We start from the raw sequence: 19,417 nt of genomic DNA, 5'->3' as shown, positions 1-19,417 counted from the left end.
GGCTGCTTTCCTGGTGGTCTCTGTGGCACATCTGGTTGGCTGCACCTCCTTGTCCTCGGGCGGTCTGTGACTATGTGGGGAGTCTGGGGACCGAATCTGGCAGCGGCAGGCAAAGAAGAAAGCCAAGCTGAGGTGGAGATGTGGAGTGGCACTGGCACCTGAGGAGGACAGTGGTGTGGCGGCTCTGGAGAACTGGAGACCGATCTGGCGGATGGCAGCCGAGCCGGGCAAGTTTGAAGTTAGGATGGCGCCATGCGGGGAGTCAGCAGCTGGCTAATTTGTTTTTACAGTGGCGCGTGCAAGGGGCGGAGCTAATCTCTCCAGGGGGCGGATACTTGGAAGCCGGGAAGCCTATTAGCGCTGGCAATGTGTGGCGAGCGAATCCCACAACATGGCGGCCGCCATGTTCAGCGATCGGCGGCCGCACTTACTTAATGTTCGGGGCACCCCATGTTGGGCACCTCAGGGTTGAGATTCGTGGCACCTCAAGGTCATATACGTGGCACGGGCCACGGACATATAGCGCTAGCGACGCCCCTGCATTGTATTAAAGTCTATGGCCAGTCTCCATTGCAGATCACAGTCATTATAATGCATGAGTTATGCAACTGTCCACTGTGAACCCGGCCTCAGTTACACTCCTATCTTCAGGCATGGGTCTTGACTATAAGAATATTATTTATGTTGATAAACCCTTTGGAAACAGGGCCTCTTTCTGTATTTTTAGGCCTCAGCATGGCCCTGTGACTGCGGCTTGTGGTATTAAAGCTATATAGACTGCTTACCTCTGCATATCAGATCGAGAAAAGTAAAACCAAGCAGAAGCATACAAATAAACAAACCAATACTTGAACTATTTTGCTAATATTCATCTTCTTGTGGGACTGCCTGGGCCTGCTTTTGATATGAAAATCCACAGCATCAGCAAAGGAGAATGGCTTTGGATTGAAGCCCAATTCTTTCCGAGCTTTGTCTATCCGGACTGTGTGCATTACTGCAATTTTCAGGACCTATGGAGGAGAACAGACAGCAAAATGAATTTCACTACTAAATAATTCCTTTTTAATAATAATTCCTTTTTTTGTATAGCGCTCCTCTCCTGTCGGACTCAAAGCGTTTGCGAGGCAGCCACTAGAGCGCACTCAGTAGGCAGTAGCAGTGTTAGGGAGTCTTGCCCAAAGAGCTCCGTACTGAATAGGTGCTGGCTTACTGAACAGGAAGAGTCGAGATTTGAACCCAGGTCTCCTGTGTCAGAGGCATTACCCTATCCAGCCACTACTAAAAACATTATTTTTTATGGAAGAACTACTATAATAGTCAGAAGAGTGGCGTATCTCTGTAGGAAAACCACAAATTTAAATATATATAGCATATATCAAAAGAGCAAGTCAACTGGGGGAGACTGCCTATAAATAATAATGATTAATCAACATACTTCTCAGGCATTTGTCCCCCTGTTGATACATAATCAAATTATCTCTAATCGCAATTACAGTCAAAATATCAAATTTTTTATTAGAACAAAGCACTAAAAAGCTTAATCTGTACAGATCCACAATTAGAACCACAGACCACCCCATAAACAACCCTCTTAAAAACACACAGCCGTCCCCCCCCCCCCCCCCCCCAACAAACTTCATGGCATGGAATACCCCATACAGCAACTGTCGCCTGCAGCTTAAACTGCCTATAATGTCTCTATATATTAGACTGGGCATCCCCAGTGATGTATGGGCAAACTTAAGATTAATCCTATAAGAACGATTACTTGCAGTTGTATGAAGATGTTTAATGTTAAATATGCATAAACAGTTCCTTGATGCCACCATGTGATGGAAATTGAGCAAACAGCTGTATAAAATCTAATATCAGTTCCTTGGTGTTACTGTGCAATAAAGTTCAGCAGCCAGTTGTAAATCTTCAAATAACGGCCCAGTCGCATATTTTTTATGGTAAAGCTATAAATGACGACATATGACTATTTCATTTTTATCATTCACAGGCAGTGGAGGTTTGGGGTGAGGGTAGCAAAAGGAAAGGTAATCCCAGTTGCAGTTTACTGTATGCTGATTTCAAAATAAAAAGAGATTAGGGTGACTGTTGAGCACTTCCCACAGGAAAAAATCTCCCCACAATGAGGAATTAGTGTAAAATCTAGGTTATTTTATTGTTCTAAAGAAAAACAAAAAAAACAAACAAACAAAAAAAAACATTGTTGCAGTTGGTGCCGTGCTTACACCCAGGTGACCATGCTTTGGCGGGTGAACTTTTGCTTAGGCACGCTGCAGGCACACAGCCAGGGAACTCCAAAGATTCAGGGGTCCGTGAAGCAGATAATCAGGGATGGATAGGGTAAGTATTGCCACAACTGATACCTTACGTTGCTAGCAGTGTACTCAGGGGTTTAGGACACAGGACGCTTCTACATGCCTACATGTTACACATGCTGATCGGTTAGATAGTAGGTGAATATTGGTTTACTATTAACCTTAAAGTGAAACTAAAGCTAATAAAAAAATCAGTTTAACTTACCTGGGGCTTCTACCAGCCCCCTGCAGCCACTCTGTGCCTGCACTGTCACTGTGCAATGCTCCAGTCCCCCGCAGCACCCCTCTTTCAGTAGGGTGACTCGGTCAGACGACGTCCATGGGAGCACGATCAGGAAGTGTTAAAAGAATAGTGCTGCGGTTGACAGGAACGTCGCAGACTGATGGTGCGGGCACAGAAAGGCTGCAGGGGGCTGCTAGAAGCCCCAGGTAAGTTAAACCTGCTTTAGGTTTCCAGTAAACTTGGGTGGGGGGTATGAGAGATGGATGACGTCCTACTTGTTAATGTTGTATTAAGCCAAATATGCTTTTAATGTAGTATATAAAGTACCAAGACCAGGTTATGTGGACTATAGCCCTAAGTGTAATTAACCAAGAGAGGATATGATTCTCTGTGTCTAGTTTTGCCCAGTTATTCAAATTTACTGGGATAAGGTCATCACATTTATAAACAATTTGAGCAAATACATGCTCATCAAGGACCCAGTTATGCACCTTTTCAATTCTCCTGAGGAGACCACGTCGGCAAATAAAATCCATGATTTAGTGTACATTGGGTTGCTAACAGCCCATAAAATCAATTACAACTGGTGGATCTACACTACCTCACCCTCCACCTGGGATTTGAAGGAAGAACTGAGACATATCATGCTTTTGGATAAACTGGAGGCTAGCCTCCATGAGGAAAATGGCACAAAAAAATTCTCCCACTTTTGGGAAGCATTCCTGCTGCGCACCACATATCCTAAAGACTTTGATCACCCCTTTCAAATATACCTATTGGTATGGAAAATAACATCTTAAAGGCACTCTGGGGCAATTAGACTTGGATGTATATTAGTCTCCACAGATCCTTGCTTCAGGAATAGGGTCTCAACCCTAAAAGTCTGGAACTCTAGATGTTAGAAAGAGGAAGAAGTGACGGGGGTATTGGGAACTTCACTGATGAAGGCGGGAGGGAGAGGCAGTCTTTTTCTTTGGATGTAATTCTATTGATTATATGAGCACATTGATTTGCTACTTAGCAAAATGTGTATCTGTTGGCTTAAATTGAAAAAAAAAAACAAAACTATAATACATGCAAAAAAATAAATAAATAAAACTTGCCTCATTTCTAGTCAGCAATGGATTTACATGTATAAACGGTCGTAGGATGAGGTGAATGTATTCCAGAATTACAGCTAGGAAAAAAAAAGAAAAAAAAAACATTTTATTGAGCACATGATTAGCAGAACAATACTATATTCTTCTCTTGTGCAAGTTGCTGAGTATCTGCTATCATCGCTATGCAATTCATTTTGTAACCGAATTCCATTAAATACTATCTTTCCGCTTTAGTTTGCAACCGCTATGACTCTGGTAGTAATCTTGCTGGAAATCATGGCAGAGATATACGGCTTGGTGGAAAAATTACACCACAAAAAGTACACAACATACTAAGACTTTCCCTCTCACTGTTTGTTTCATGAACAAAGCAGTAAAAAAATACTACTACCTTCACATTGCTACTGCTTGGCTGAGTTTACTGCACTCATACAATTAGGCCACAGGGAGGAGGGATCTTCACATTTATGAGAATATTGACAACGTATCCATGACAGTTGGTTTTTTGTTTGTTTGTTTTTAAAGAAAGTGGGAACACACTTTAAGGAGATATAATAATAATAATAATAGTAGTAATAATCTAATCACTTAACACTCTCTTGAAAGCTACCCACTGCCAGATTTCGAAGTCTTGGTACAGTAAGTAAGTAACAGAATCAACCAGCAGACAGATAGCAGTGAAAACCTATGAAGTGAAAATTCTATTCACTCACTGTGCTGATCATAACACTTTTGGTGCTGAATGATTTGTGTGCAGTGCCAAAATAACTAATTTATTATTACTCCGGATGAGAGTAAGCATCGCTATGTTTGGGGGTCATGAAGGTCATGTAGGGCGGATCAGTTAAATTGGGTGTGCTGTCTGTCAGCTATTCGAGGCACCGTTATAGACTGCAATGAAAACGTGCAGCTATAGTGCTCTGGGTGCTTTACTTGGGCAATGTTTCTTGCCTTTTTGATAGTTCATTCTCAGCTACATAGTAGCAATGTGTCTGCTGGCGTCTATGGCATACTGTGTGTTTATTTTGGCATTGGCAATCGGCTATTTATTAATAATAATAATAATATATTTATAGTGTTTTTCTCCCTGGGGACTCAAAGCTCTGTCACGCTGCATTTTGCAGTCTCAAAGGCCTGGAAAAAGAGGTGGGTTTTTAGCCTTTTCTTAAAGTGTATCTGAAGTGTAATAAAAAAAAACAGATACCTAAGGAAAGGGAGGGCTCTGCGTCCTATAGAGCCTTCCTGTTCCTCCTTCAGTCCCCACGTTCCACCGCTGGTTCCCCCATTAGCAGCCTCTGTCTCTTTTTAATTACACTTCAGACTTACTTTAAAGCTGTCTACAGATGGCGTCTCTTGCACCGACTGTGGAAGTGAGTTCCATAGGGTAGGGGCTGCATGGGAAAATGGGAAAAGGCTCGAGCACCAAATGTTTTTAAGTGGATCCTGGGAATAACCAAATTTGTCTTATTTGCAGAGCAGAGGGTGTGTGGAGGGCTGTATCATTCCAATAGATCTGCTATGTACTTGGATCCCAAGTGATTTAGAACCTTGAATGTCAACAGGCAGATCTTAAAGTGGTTTCTCCATTTTACTGGCAACCAGTGAACAGTTTTCAGTATTGGGGAAATGTGTGAGCCATGTGGAAGATGGAGGGGGGTCACTGGCTTAGAGTCTGGCTGCTGCATTCTGCACTAGTTTGAAGGGGTACAGAACTTTATCCAGGGAGCCGATGAATAGGGAATTGTAGTGAGTCCAGATGGAAGGATACAAATGGATGAACCAGAGATAAGGTAGGGGAAGTATAGAAGTAATAGTAAGGGAAATTAGGTTAGTGTCAGATGATAAGGAAGGACTTTGCTTTGGGCAGGGGGTAGTGTTAGGCGTATATATATATAATGTATGCTTAGGTAGGGTGGTTACTGTTAGGCGAATAGAAAGGGGTTTGCTTGGAGAGAGAGGTTAGGGTTAGGCATCAGGAAAGCCAATAGGAGAATACAGTATTGGTAAAACAACATTACAGATATTTTCACTATCAACAACACCCAATACCCAAATGAACAAATTCCTTTACAATATGTACTCTATGGAGGGATGGTTTTGTGAGAATCTGGTTAGTGCAATGATCATGTATGGGCATTTGTTATTGTTAGTCAGATTTATTATGATAGCTTAGCATAACAGTTGTCTGGGTGAAAGGACCTGGCATCAGTGAAAGAGTTAAGGTGAGAGCCAAGGTCAGGTTAGAGTTAGGGTTTCATAGGTCAGAGTTAATATTATGGTGTTTGCCAAAAAGACTACTGGAAGAAGCTTTGTCATTTACATAACGCTATTGGAAGGGGCGGTTACATTTTTCGAAGGCTATTAGAAGGGGGGAGGCTGTTTACATCTTATGCTATAAAAAACCTCCTCTGTTGTCAATCCCGGAATACCTATTACTATTGACTTATAAAATGCCAACATATTCCGGGGCACTGTACAATGCAAGAAACCAACATGGGGTGCATAACAATACACACAATGGTATACACCAATATACAAACTTCAGAATTGGTAACAAAATACAGAATCAATAAATAATACAGTATTGGCAAATACAGTGACAAAAGTAACATGATGAAGAAAATGTATAACAAATTCCAAGACACAAAAGGGGAGAGAGCCCTGCCCCGCGAGCTTATAATCAAACGCAGTGCTTACCGGCAGAATACACCAGAGAAAAAGGCAGCGTTATCCTAGGTTCGGGGAAACCAAGTTTGTCAAACTGTTAAAAAAAAAGGGGAACACATTAACAGTTGGACAAAAGAAAAGGTTAAAATTAATCAACCCGCTTAAAAAATATATTTATTTATGTAAAGCTTTTACAGCAGAACTTCAGCTAAACTAAAAATGGATTTTAAAATATAACAGAAGAGAGAGTCCTGCTCATGATAACGCACTAATATAATCACTAAAATAATTTACAAGGGATGGTAAAAAAAAAAGATGCAAATAATTCCAAGAACTGCAAATTTGTATTGTAATTTATGTAAATTTATGAAGCTTGAAAACCGACCAATCAAATTCTGCTGCAGCAATGTATTAAATCCATTTTCATGCTTCATAAACTTACAAAAAAATTATGATCAACTTGGAATTATTTGCATCTCATTGACCAACCTTGGAGTCCTCACTAGTCACCAACGGAGAGTGATAATACCCAGAGTATCATGTAGTATATGTAACATGACCACTAGATGGCACTCAAAACATACAAGAACACAAGCAAAATCTCAATCAGGTGCTAGATAACTACTAATATGATATTACAGTATTAAATATAAGTATTTTAGTAATTTTCTGTTTTTTAATATGCATCATTCACTGACTTATTTATGGAGACATAATTCACACAATACTAATATTTTTATTGCTGTTATTCCAACATGACCTCTTCTGTGGACCAGCCAACATCTCCTTAACCCATTCGCATTCCGTCGTTTTCACGTGAGAAATGTTCACCTCCCATTCATTAGCCTATAACTTTATCACTACTTATCACAATGAACTGATCTATATCTTGTTTTTTCCGCCACCAATTAGGCTTTCTTTGGGGGGTACATTTTGCTAAGAGCCACTTTACTGTAAATGCATTTTAACAGGAAGAATAAGAAAAAAATGGAAAAATTCATTATTTCTCAGTTTTCAGCCATTATAGTTTTAAAATAATACATGCCTCCATAATTAAAACTCACGTATTGTATTTGCCCATATGTCCCGGTTATTACACCGTTAAAATTATGTCCCTATCACAATGTATGGCGACAATATTTTATTTGGAAATAAAGGTGCATTTTTTCCATTTTGCATCTATCACTATTTACAAGTTTAAAATAAAAAAAAAAATAGAAATATTTCATCTTTACATTGATATTTAAAAAGTTTAGACCCTTAGGTAAATATTTACATGTTTTTTTTTTTTTTTTATTGTAATGGTTTTTTTTTTTATAGTAAACATTTTATTTAGGTAGTTTTAGGAGGGTGGGAGGTAAACAATAGATTTATAATGTAAATGTGTGTTAATTTTTATTTGTTTTTACTTTCAGTTGTAGTATTACTTTTTGGCCACAAGATGGCGGCAATGAGTTTGTTTACATGACGTCACTCTAAGCGTAACACACGCTTAGAGTGACGCATCGGGGAGGGAACAGCCAGAAAAAGCACAGCTTCCGAGAGAAGCTGTCGCTTTTTCAGCGGGGGAGAGGAATCAGTGATCGGGCACCATAGCCCGATACATTGATTCCGTGGCTACTGAATCCACGGCCGGGAGTGCACGTGCACGCGCGTGATCGGCCGCGGGAGCGCGCGGTAGCGCGCATGGTTCCTGGACGTAGTTACTACGTCCAGGAACCAAAATAGGTTAACCTACCCTCAGCTCTAACTTTACCCTTCTACTGGGCCTAAGGCTATGTTCATAGTGAGAGTTGCATTGCATACCCTGTAACAGTGGGAACACAACAGGAGTGCAGCGCCACGCTTTATCCGCGCGTTGTGTCGCGATGAAGCAAACAGTCAATGAGAAGTATGCTTCACTGTACCGTTAAGAGGCATATTTTGTGGTAAATGTTGTAATACTGCACTCCATCAGATTGCACCGCAACAGCCGCACTGTGAATGTTATATTGCTTTTACATTGCATTGCGATGTTCTGCATTACAATGCATCACAATGGCCCAATGTGAAACTAGCCTTATACTATTTGTGACCCCTTCCTAAATGGCACACACTAACAGACTTAACTTTATGTTTATTTCTAACCTTAGAGACTCTGTAACCAAATTTTGAGCCTTATTTCTTCTATCCTATAAGTTCCTATATCTGTTCTAATGTGCTCTGGCATACTGCAGCCTTTTCTAGTTGCACTGTCTCTGTAATAAATCTTATCTTCTTTCCTCTGTCGGGCTTAGGCTGGAATGTTTGGAATGTGCAGCACTGCTAGTCATTGGCAGAAGCTATTCACACCCTCTCCAAGCTCTGCATAAGTCACACAGTGAGCTGTTCTCAGAAGTATCACACTCTGGTTAGCAGCCATGTCTTTTGTTTGTAAACACTGCCTAAAACTTGAAATTATAAGCCAGGATTGCAGCAGGGAGTGGCAGAAACAGCACAGAGGGGCCCAGGAGAACATAAGGATTAGAATAGTATGTTTTTTATTGTAAGAATTTTAGAGTACAGATTCTCTTTAACCCCTTCCCTGTCAAATGCCTAATGTCAAACCTAAAATTTTCACCTAGGCTTAATCCTAATCTCCTAATCTACATCGTGTGACCCTGTATTGTGTCACTGTGTCTGTTACTACCTCTGCAGCACTGCCTGCAGTGCTATCACTAATGGGGCTTAGCTGAGTCTCCACATGTCCTGTCAGATATGAATGGCATCACCAAGGGCCGGGGACGAGTGTAACTGAGGCAAATGGAGGGATGGGATGCGGTGTACTTGGGCCCTGAACCAAGATGTCCATCCAAACACTAGGGCTCAGTAGAGGTTTGTTAGAGGCAACAGCTAGCATTGCGGCTTGTTAGGTCTTTACTGTCATGCAGATCTTTGTAAGATCAGCATGAGCATTGCTTACGTAAACCTATTTACCAAACTTTCTGGAATCTGAACTCCTGTCGGATCATTTCCCCTAATATTAAGTTTTAACCCTATCATAGCCCTAAAGTAAAATACCCCAAAACGTAACATTAACCTCCAACCCTATTCTTCCCCATACTTAATGACCTGTACTAATGATACATATCTAATTGCTTCTGTGCAACTGTGTCCCAATCAAACATCAATGAAAGCTGCTGATTTTACTTAATTTCCACTTTATTGCATATTTCTAACTAATTTATATTAGCAGATAAAGGCTGGGTCACATTATAAGCAAGTAGCAGACCTGTGAGAAGTACGGTAATCTTGCTATGTAGCCTTGCTATGTTAGAGTCTCAAAATCAGCAGTAAAAACCCAACCACAGTTTTTAACCCTTCCTCACCATTTCCAATTATTGTACAATATATTTTTAGTTAGAGATTCCCTGTATCCACAATGTTTAAATATTTCTCAGGTTGTGCTTACCAATGGGTGGAACCAGTTGTGTATGGTGATAGGCTCCCCGTCATGGATAAAGTAAGCTTTTCCACTCTGAAAAACAATGGTTCACGGTTAAGTAAAGAAGGCAGAATATTTGCTAGGTAGTCTGTAGTTAAGAAAATGTAATGAAGGTAAATTCAGTCCCATCTTGGGCAATACCTATATATACATGACCTGATCCACACTACTATAGTGCAGTATCCACCACTCCACACTACTATAGTGCAGTATCCACCACTCCCCCACTATGTGGGTGGAGCCAGCCACTTCATCCAGGTCAAGATATGTCAAACCAGGCTGCTGGATGGATTTACACGGACTTTGCAATGGGCGATACAACACTATACTAACAATGATCACGTGATCACATAACTGAGGCCACTGACTGTAAGTACAATCAGTGCCTGACAAAGTAGGACTGGGTTAACTTTCATGACTTTTTCCTCACTTCAGGGATCCTCTAACTCCACATGACAAGCCCATATGACTTTCTAGATGGGTGAATGGGAGGAAATCATTCTTCTGATCCAAAACAAGGATAAAAGGGCGATCCTGACTGAGGACCAGTTTGTGGCTGGTGTACATTATTTGATTAATAACAAATTGTAAAAATGCTATTCTTTCTGATTTCCTATTTGTGCATTTGGATTTAAAGATTGGATTGGGTCATAATAGATGCCTATGTTAATTATTGGTAATTGGGGACCCAAGCTTTGAGTTGGATGCCTGATGTGTGTAGTAGCCGATGGGCTACTATGTAGAAATGAATTCTGTAGCACTTGTAGACATTCAGCTACAACTGGCGGTTGTTTGTGATGGAGCAGAGTGTTCTATACATGCAGATAGGCACCCAGTATAATGCTGGGAACACACGTCTCGTTTTTGCGGAAGAATCGTTCCGATAGATGCCTTTGATAGATAAATTTCGTCATGTCCAATAATTATCCACTCGATTGTTTTGTGCTCGATTGCTCATAGAAGTAAATGGAAAAAAGATAAGAAAAATGAGTGGAAGATAAGAAAATCGAGCAGAGAATCGATCGCGCAGAGAATCAACCTCAAAAAACGTATAATGTGTTTCCAGCATAAAAAGTTAGAACTCTTTTACTGAAGAAAAACATGCAGAGATAAAACATACATCAGGAAATGCAGCTTACTTAGAACAGAAAGAGAATCACAATACCATAGACATCATTGCAGCATAGTACAGACAGTGACATAATGACAGCTTATAGTTGCTTTACTATACTGCAGTTTAGGTAATTTTGTTGATACTGCCAACAGTTTGGGCGTGGGTTTTTCGAGATTTGGTTTAGGCACTTAGAGGTTAAGGTTAGGCTTTGGGGATGCGTGGTTGGTTTCAGTTTAGGCACTTACAGGGGAATTATGATTAGGCATTAGGTGGGGGAGGGAGGGGGTTCCATTTAGGCACTAACGGTAGGGGGGGGATGAGGGGTCTTAGAAGGAGAGTGTTCAAGTAAGAATGGGTTCCAGGTAGTGCATAGTAAAATATCGGTAAGCGAAATTACCAATATTTTGCTACTAGCAGCACCCAAACAATACGTACTATAAAGATACCCAAGTTCAGTTGAAAACTATAGGTGGATAACTCACAGCTATGTATGCTTTATTGGCAGTCAGTGCTTCAGCGGCAAGTATGTGAGCATCCACCAGATTGTACAAATGTATCCAGTTCATCTTGATCTGATCATCCCAAAACTTGAAACACAGCAAACTCTTCTCAACAGTATCCTAAAAGGAACATAATGAAAGTTTAAATCCATAGAAAGGGAGCAACTTCCTAAGAAAGAATCAAGTACAACTTCACAAAGACATTTGAGGACAAAAGGTGGGAACAATATAAAAGGGGTGTATGTGTCCATCTGGTGTATTGTGGTTTTTTAAGTGAGAAAGACAAGGCATAGGTATGAGGTGCATGTAAAAACTCTGCGGTTAAATTTGGGCACAGGATGAAGCCAAAAGAGGACTCACCCTGCTCCTGCTAGAACGGCGAGGTTGGCTTAACCACTTCGCAGTCAGACCTTTTTTTTTTTTACCCCTTATGGACCAGGGCAGTTTTGACATTTTAGCTATATCCCTAATCCGCAATAACTTTCTCCCTATTAATGACACCTGAACGAAATATATATTGTCTTTCTCAAGACTAACTAGGCTTTCATTGTATGGCATTTTTTTCCTCTAACAATTTTTGTTTCTATGCATTTTAATTGGAAAAAGAGGGGAAAAAAATCAAGAAAAACACATTATTTCTCAATTTTACCAATTCCAGTTTAAAAATAAAAAGCGCTATTGTAGATAAGAAAAAAAAAATTTTGATTGGCTATCTCTACTGTTTATCACAAAACTTAACCGGTTGCCGACCGCATAATGCCAATTGGTGTGAATGCGATGGCAGCCCCAGAACCGCTCCACGCAAATTGGCGTGAAGTCCTGGGCCGGGGTTTTGCAGGAGATCACGCGCATCTCCACTTGAATGACGGAGCTCTGCTTCATCGCCGCTAGGAGACTGTTACACAGCAAAACCGACTGTACACCTCTGCGATCTATGACAGCGCTGTACTGGGGACAGCCCTGTCACATGGCTGTCCCTCTGGCACCCACAGGAGCGATTGTCTGTCATATAGCCCCCGAGATTAACAACAATATTTGTCGCTATCTCTGAGGTAAACGTGTTCAAAACGCCCGCCAAGGGCGTTCCTGGCCGCGCCCCCTGCCACTCCCCCACCTCCCTGCACGCTGTGAATAAGCGTCGTGACTCAGAGCATGAAAGTGAAAGTGGGCCATAGCGGCCAACAGGAGCTGCGGTTTTGGAGGCTTCCTGATCTGCTCAGCCCCCTCGGATCAGGTAGCTTAGTTTTTTTTTAATTTCATGAGCCCAACTCGGGCTCTCTTTAAAGAACTACAATACAGGAATCTGACTAGACTCATGGAGCCCCCGATCCAATTGACTTTTTCTCCAAAGTTTTCTCTTTTTCATTTTTCATAGAGATATATAGAGAAAAAGTGCTATAAAAATTGTTTTGCCTATTTTCTTGCTTGCTGGTGGTTTAAAAGCCATTATAGTGACAAGGGCCCTTATTCAATTTACTTTTTCTCCTGAGTTATCTCCTAGGTGATATTTTGAAACTTGGCAATAAATGCCCTTTAAACCACAAGCAAGAAAATGCTCAAAATAATTTTGATTGTACTTTTTCACCCACTTTTTGGTACTTTTTCAATTGTAAAGTGCTGAAAAGTTATTTTAAATAGACTATGGAAAATTATCTCGTAGGAGAAAACTGAGGAGAAAAAGTTAATTACATATGAGCCCTTATCAATAAAATGCCTTTTAAGCCACCAGCAAGCAAGACAATACACAGATAGTGCTTTGTCACCTACTTTTTTTTTTGTAACTCAATTTTTATTAAGAGGTTCAATATATAAACAGGTTTTACAGATATTCACAGGATATATCTTCTAGGAAAATGTAGCAGATAGATAAACATACCAAAAGTGACAAAATATTCCATAAAACCCAAGAAAGAGAGTAAAGAAGAGAGAACCTCTTTTCTTTCTTCTTTTTCCTTGTCTAGCGTAGAGTCATAAAAGAAGCATATAATAATTAAGGTAAGAATTAATACATTAACCCTTCACATGACTAATATAGTGGTATGTCATATCCTAGCATTCATTTCAACAGAATAAATCAGGATTAAGGGGCAAAGATAATATTCAGAGAGAGGGGAGAGAGAGGGACGGAGAGGTTAAGATTCAGAGGCTAGATCGAAGTTAATATCCCAAAAGTCCCAGGTTTTACCAAATTGTCCTGCGGAATCGTTGACCAGTGATGACAAATATTCCATTATCCTAATCCTGCGTATGCGGAGGACAACCTCCTCTAGGGTAGGGGGATGATTTTTTTTTTCCAATTGGCCGAAATCTGCAGTCGTGCGGCAGTGCGGATATGATTTACCATTTTCCGAGTATGAGGGCGGAGCCCTGGTGGAGATTTACCCAAAACATAAACCCATGGGTTCAGCTGAATCTTTTTCCTAATAACTTTAAAGATCAAGTCAGCTATAGACTGCCAGAATGCCAAAATTCTAGGGCAGAACCAGAGTATATGGGCCAGAGTCCCTCTATAACCACATCCCCTCCAACACTGGTCTGAAACACTGGTCTGAGGTAGTTGTGAATAGTCTGCATAAAAGTACAGGAGTATAATACCATTTGAACATTAATTTATATATGTTTTCCTTTACGGTAGTGCATATGGAAGATTTTCTGGCATATCAGTATAATCTAAGGATTCGTTAAATTCCTCTTCCCAGTATGTCATACTGAGAGAGGATACCATACAATTTAGAAATAGTTTGAGAAAATGACTTTAGAAACCCAGAGGCCGTCTCAAACTCAGTAAGAGGGGGTAAGTTATTACTGGATATCCTGGAGGCAGTGCAGGAACGGAGTTGTAAATATGGAAGGAATGAAAAAGGTGGGAGTTGGAATTGTAACTGGAACACTGAAATTGGGAGAAAGAAACCTGTTGAGGGATCATATAAATCTTTGAGGTAAAATATATCAGGGTCTTCTGAATGGCGTGAGATAAAGTCAAGTGCTTCTGCAGGACAACCGGGAACCTCTCTAATTTTTTCCAGCGATGTGACCACCCCCCTTAGGCCAAATTTTAATCTAGTGGAATCCCAAATTGTTTTAGTAAAGCGCACCGTAGTTAATGCGGAGGGGTAGGACCCATTTGATGTCCCATTATACCAGAGCATGGAGCCCAATGAACCAGGGTGAACTGAAGCTTATTCAATCTGCATCCATTTGTATCGCAAAGGTTTAGCTGACCATTCAATAGCCTGTCTTAGGTGGGAGGCCAGGTAGTATAGCTTAAAGTTAGGGACTGAGAGCCCACCTCTGGACCTATCGGACTCCATGACCGAAAAGGGGACTCTAGGTCTCTTCCTTCCCCAAATAAATTTCCTGATATCCTTTTGAAATCTGTCCAAGACCTTTGAGGGGACCCTCACCGGCAGTGTCTCAAAAAGATACAACAGGCGAGGAAGGACATTCATTTTTACCGAGTAGATCTTCCCAATCCAAGAGATCCCATAAGAGGACCAACGATCAAGATCACGTTCAATCTGCTTCAACGGTGGAGGGAAATTAGACTTAACTCCCAGGTATCTAATAGAGTCTTTTTTCCATTTAAAAGGAAAGTGTGACTTCAGGGAGGAGAGATCTGCCTCAGTTAGAAATAGTGGGAGGGCCTCTGTTTTGTCTGGATTGATTTTAAATCCAGAAATCTTTTCGAAAGAGTCTATCAGCTGGAGTACGTTTGGCAACGAGATCAGGGGTTGGGATAAAGTCAGCATCACATCGTCAGCAAACAGTGTTACCTTGTAGTCAACACCCCCTATTTGTATGCCCTTAATATCTTGTGCCTGCCTAATGGCCTTCGCTGAGGGTTCGATACACAGGGCGAATAATAGGGGAGACAGGGGACACCCCTGCCTGGTTCCGTTAGAAAGGGTGAAATAGGAAGCAGATGCTAAGGGGATTGTCATTGCCATTTCCACCCCATCGTACAGAGCCCTTATGGAAGACATAAAACTACCCTGAAAGCCAAATCTATCCAGTATTCTGAACAAGTAAGACCAGGCGACCCTGTCGAAGGCCTTCTCCGCGTCCAAACTCAGGAGGAGAGAAGGCTTCCGACAGGACCCCACCACCTGAATCAAGTCTATAACCCTACGAGTGTTGTCTCCCGACTGTCTTTGTGGGATGAAGCCCACCTGATCTCCATCCACCAATGAGGCAACCACTTCATTAAGGCAGTTAGCTAGGATCTTTGTAAAGATCTTAAGATCAGAATTCAATAAAGATATTGGGCGGTAACTCTTCGGGTCAAGAGGGTCCTTCCCATCTTTTGGTATAACTGTCAGTAAGGAACGTTTCATAGAGGTGGGGATAGGGGAACCATCCATGAATGAGTTAAATAATTTCACCATATAGGGGATCAAGATATGTTGAAAGCGTTTGTAATAAATATAAGGAAGCCTATCCGGGCCAGGTGTTTTCTTATTAGGCAATTCCTTAATAACTAATGCTATTTCTTCAAAGGTGATCTCAGAATTCAAACCTAGCACTTGATTCTCAGAAAGCTGAGGTAGTGTAGTTTTATTCACGAAGGCTTGGAAGCCTTTACCTGTATAAGAGCCAGTCCCCTCCCTGTGGATATTAAAAAGGTGAGTATAAAATTCCTCAAAGGTCTTGGACACAGGATCAGGATCAGAAGACACGACACCCTTTGAGTTTCTTAAAGGGACTCCAAGCAGTGCAGAAACTATGGAAAGATGCATATCATTTAAAAGTTCTCTTTCTTCTCTTTCCAATGATATATAAACCGCCGCCCTATGCCTTTTAGTTTTCGCTATTTTCGCGATTGAAATTGCCGCAGCCGCGATTTCAATCGCGAAAATAGAGAAAACTAAAAGGCATAGGGCGACGATTTAGGTGTCGCAAGAAAGAGGAGAAAGAGAGCTTTAAAATGATATCCATCTTTCCATAGTTACTTGTATTACACAGGACGACACTTTCCCCAGTGTCAGCAGCTCCATTCAGCAGAATGAAGTTGCTGACTTTAGGAAAAAGTCGCCCTGTGTAATACAATGTAACTATGGAAAGATGGATATCATTTTAAAGCTCTCTTTCTCCTCTTTCTGACGACACCTAAATCGTCGCCCTACGCCTTTTAGATATGATATGCATCTTTCCATAGTTTCTGCACTGCTCGGAGTCCCTTTAAGGCATAAATAATTATAGCATTTTGCTCCTTGCGTAGTCTTTTCTCTAAGAGAGTGTGCGCCTTGTTACCCTTGTCGTAGTAGAGCTGGCGAGTCCAATTCAGGGCCCGTTCGGCTGCATGTGCTTGTGTTTCCTGCACTTTAAGTTTGGCTTTCTGCCACGCTTCATAATGGATCTTAGAGGGATTTAGTCTATATCTACCTTCAGCCTGTTTCAGTAAATCTAGTTTCCATTGTAGAAGAGCCTGGGCTTCCTTTTTCTTTTTAGACCCTGCCCCAATTAAACATCCCCTAATACAGGGACGGATCTAGGGGGGGGGCAAGCAGGTCTCTTGCCCCAGGCGCAGTTTGCTGAATTCTTAAAAAGGCGGCAAAATTTGGATGGGGAATGGCAGTTTAGGCGCCAAAACCTGACCTTGCCCCAGGCGCAACTTGGGGCAACTTGGTCTAGATCCGTCCCTGCCCTAATATAGGCCTTGTGTGCTTCCCATAGAGTGGACATCTGTGAAACTGAGTTTGTATTTAAAGAAAAGTATTCATTTAAGTCTCTAGTAAGGTTGGCCAAGATTTCATCGTCTTTCAGAAGGGTTTCATTCAATCTCCAGTGGCATAAGCCTTTCCGGCGAGGACCCAACTTCAATGACAAGGAGATGGGCGCGTGGTCTGACCACGTAATAGGTTGTATATCAAGACAAGACAAGACAAATAACATTTATATTGCGCTTTTCTCCTTGCGGACTCAAAGCGCCAGAGCAGAGCAGCAGCCACTAGGGCGCGCTCTATTGGCAGTAGCAGTGTAAGGGAGACTTGCCAAAGGTCTCCTACTGAATTAGTGCTGGCTTACTGAACAGGCAGAGCCGAGATTCGAACCCTGGTCTCCTGTGTCAGAGGCAGAGCCCTTAACCATTACACCATCAGCCAACTGCAGTAGAAGAGATCCTTCTAATTAGACTTTTGGATATGAAAAAGTAATCTAACCTACTATATGATTAGAGAGGGTGGGAAAAAAAAGTGTATGATTTATCCGTTAAGTTTTTGATTCTCCAGATGTCCACTAATTGAAGCCCGCGCGTCCACCTCCTAAATTCTCTTGATAGGTGATCGACCTTAAACTGTGTAGCTTAATTTTTTAGAGGAGTTCTATCCTGTATGGTACAATATACTAGATTGAAGTCGCCTCCCAGAAGCCATTCAGAAGAATGAAACATCATCAGTTTACTCTGTAATTTTTTTGAGGAATAAAATTTGCTTGGAGTTTGGGGCATAGACGTCACCCATAAGGATATCCCTGCCCCCCAAGATCCCCTGTATGAGTAAGTAATGGCCAAGGGGGTCTGAGATCACCTTTTGAACCTGGAATTGAAAAGAGTTTTTGAGCAATATAGCGACCCCTGCTTTTTTAGTTTTGCCTGAAGCATAGTAGACATTTGGGTATTCTTTAGATGTCAGTTTAGGGTGGCCAGAAGACTTAAAATGGGTCTCCTGCACCATGACCACGTCAGCCTGAAGGCGCTTACACTCTCTCAGTAAAAGTTGTCGCTTTAAAGGGGAGTTAAGCCCCTTAGAGTTGATTGAAATAATTACCACCATTCTAATGTACGTATTAAGATGCTTGATTGAATACTAGGATTAGGATAATCAAACATACATTGACTTAAACTAGGGATGGGACGAATCCACAATTTCTTCGAATCCGAATCCGGATCCGAATCTAAAAAGGTTCTCGAATATCTCGAACCTTTCGAATCCCGAATCTAACGAATCCTGCACATAAAAATTGTGCGATCCGTGGTATAGTTGCCCGCAGTATAGGTACCCAGGCATAGGTAGCGAGGTAAAGGTGCCTTCAGTATAGCTAGCTAGGTATGGGTGCCTTCAATATTGGTAGCTTTCAGTATAGGTAGCAAGGTATAGGGGACTTCAGTATAGGTAGCAGGGTTTGTGGGCCTTCAGTATAGGTAGCAGGGTATATGGGCCTTCAGTATAGGTAGCAGGGTATATGGGCCTTCAGTATAGGTAGCAGGGTATAGGGGCCTTCAGTATAGGTAGCAGGGTATAGGGGCCTTCAGTATAGGTAGCAGGGTATATGGGCCTTCAGTATAGGTAGCAGGGTATATGGGCCTTCAGTATAGGTAGCAGGGTATATGGGCCTTCAGTATAGGTAGCAGGGTATATGGGCCTTCAGTATAGGTAGCAGGGTATATGGGCCTTCAGTATAGGTAGCAAGGTATTGGGGCCTTCAGTATAGGTAGCACAGTACATGTGCTTTCAGTATTGGTAGGTAACTAGGTATAGGGGCCTTCAGTATAGGTAGCAGGGTATATGTGCCTTCAGTATAGGTAGGTAGCTAGGTATAAGGGCCTTCAGTATAGGTAGTAAGGTACATGTGCCTTCAGTGTAGGTAGGTAGGTAGGTAAAGGGACCTTCAGTATAGGTAGCAGGGTATAGGGCCTTAAGTATAGGTAAGTATGTAGGTAGGCAGGTATAGGTGCCTTTAGGTAGGTAGGTACGTATAGGGGGCCTGTAGGTAGGTAGGTAGGTAGGTATTGAGGCCTGTAGGTAGGTATAGTGGCCTGTAGGTAGGTATAGGGGCCTGTAGGTAGGTAGGTACGTATAGGGGGCCTTTAGGTAGGTATAGGGGGCCTTTAGGTAGGTGGGTATAGCGGCCTGTAGGTAGGTAGGTATAGCAGCCTGTAGGTAGGTAAGGATAGTGGCCGGTAGGTAGGTATAGTGGCCTGTAGGTTGGTATAGGTGCCTGTAGGTAGGTAGGTATGTATAGGGGGCCTGTAGGTAGGTGGGTAGGTAGGTATTGAGGCCTGTAGGTAGGTATAGTGGCCTGTAGG

The 19,417-nt window shown here is 41.7% G+C and overlaps 1 protein-coding gene across 1 annotated transcript in view; it reads right to left on the bottom strand.

Moving 5' to 3' along the window:
• Positions 1-784: 784 nt before the first annotated feature.
• The window catches only part of SDR42E2 (short chain dehydrogenase/reductase family 42E, member 2), a 43,912-nt gene continuing 25,279 nt past the window's right edge, over positions 785-19,417 (bottom strand). The window contains exons 7-11 of the mRNA XM_068246800.1: positions 11,377-11,514; positions 9,748-9,813; positions 6,348-6,411; positions 3,654-3,727; positions 785-1,010 (exon numbers count right to left, since the gene is read on the bottom strand). Coding sequence (XP_068102901.1) covers positions 795-1,010; positions 3,654-3,727; positions 6,348-6,411; positions 9,748-9,813; positions 11,377-11,514 — 558 coding nt within the window. The 3' untranslated portion in view covers positions 785-794. The remainder of the gene's footprint in view (positions 1,011-3,653; positions 3,728-6,347; positions 6,412-9,747; positions 9,814-11,376; positions 11,515-19,417) is intronic.

Source organism: Hyperolius riggenbachi, chromosome 7, assembly GCF_040937935.1.
Source record: "Hyperolius riggenbachi isolate aHypRig1 chromosome 7, aHypRig1.pri, whole genome shotgun sequence".
NCBI classification, from domain to species: Eukaryota; Metazoa; Chordata; class Amphibia; order Anura; family Hyperoliidae; genus Hyperolius; species Hyperolius riggenbachi.
The sequence above is the reverse complement of the archived record's forward strand: the minus strand, read 5'-3'. Positions and strand labels throughout refer to the sequence as shown.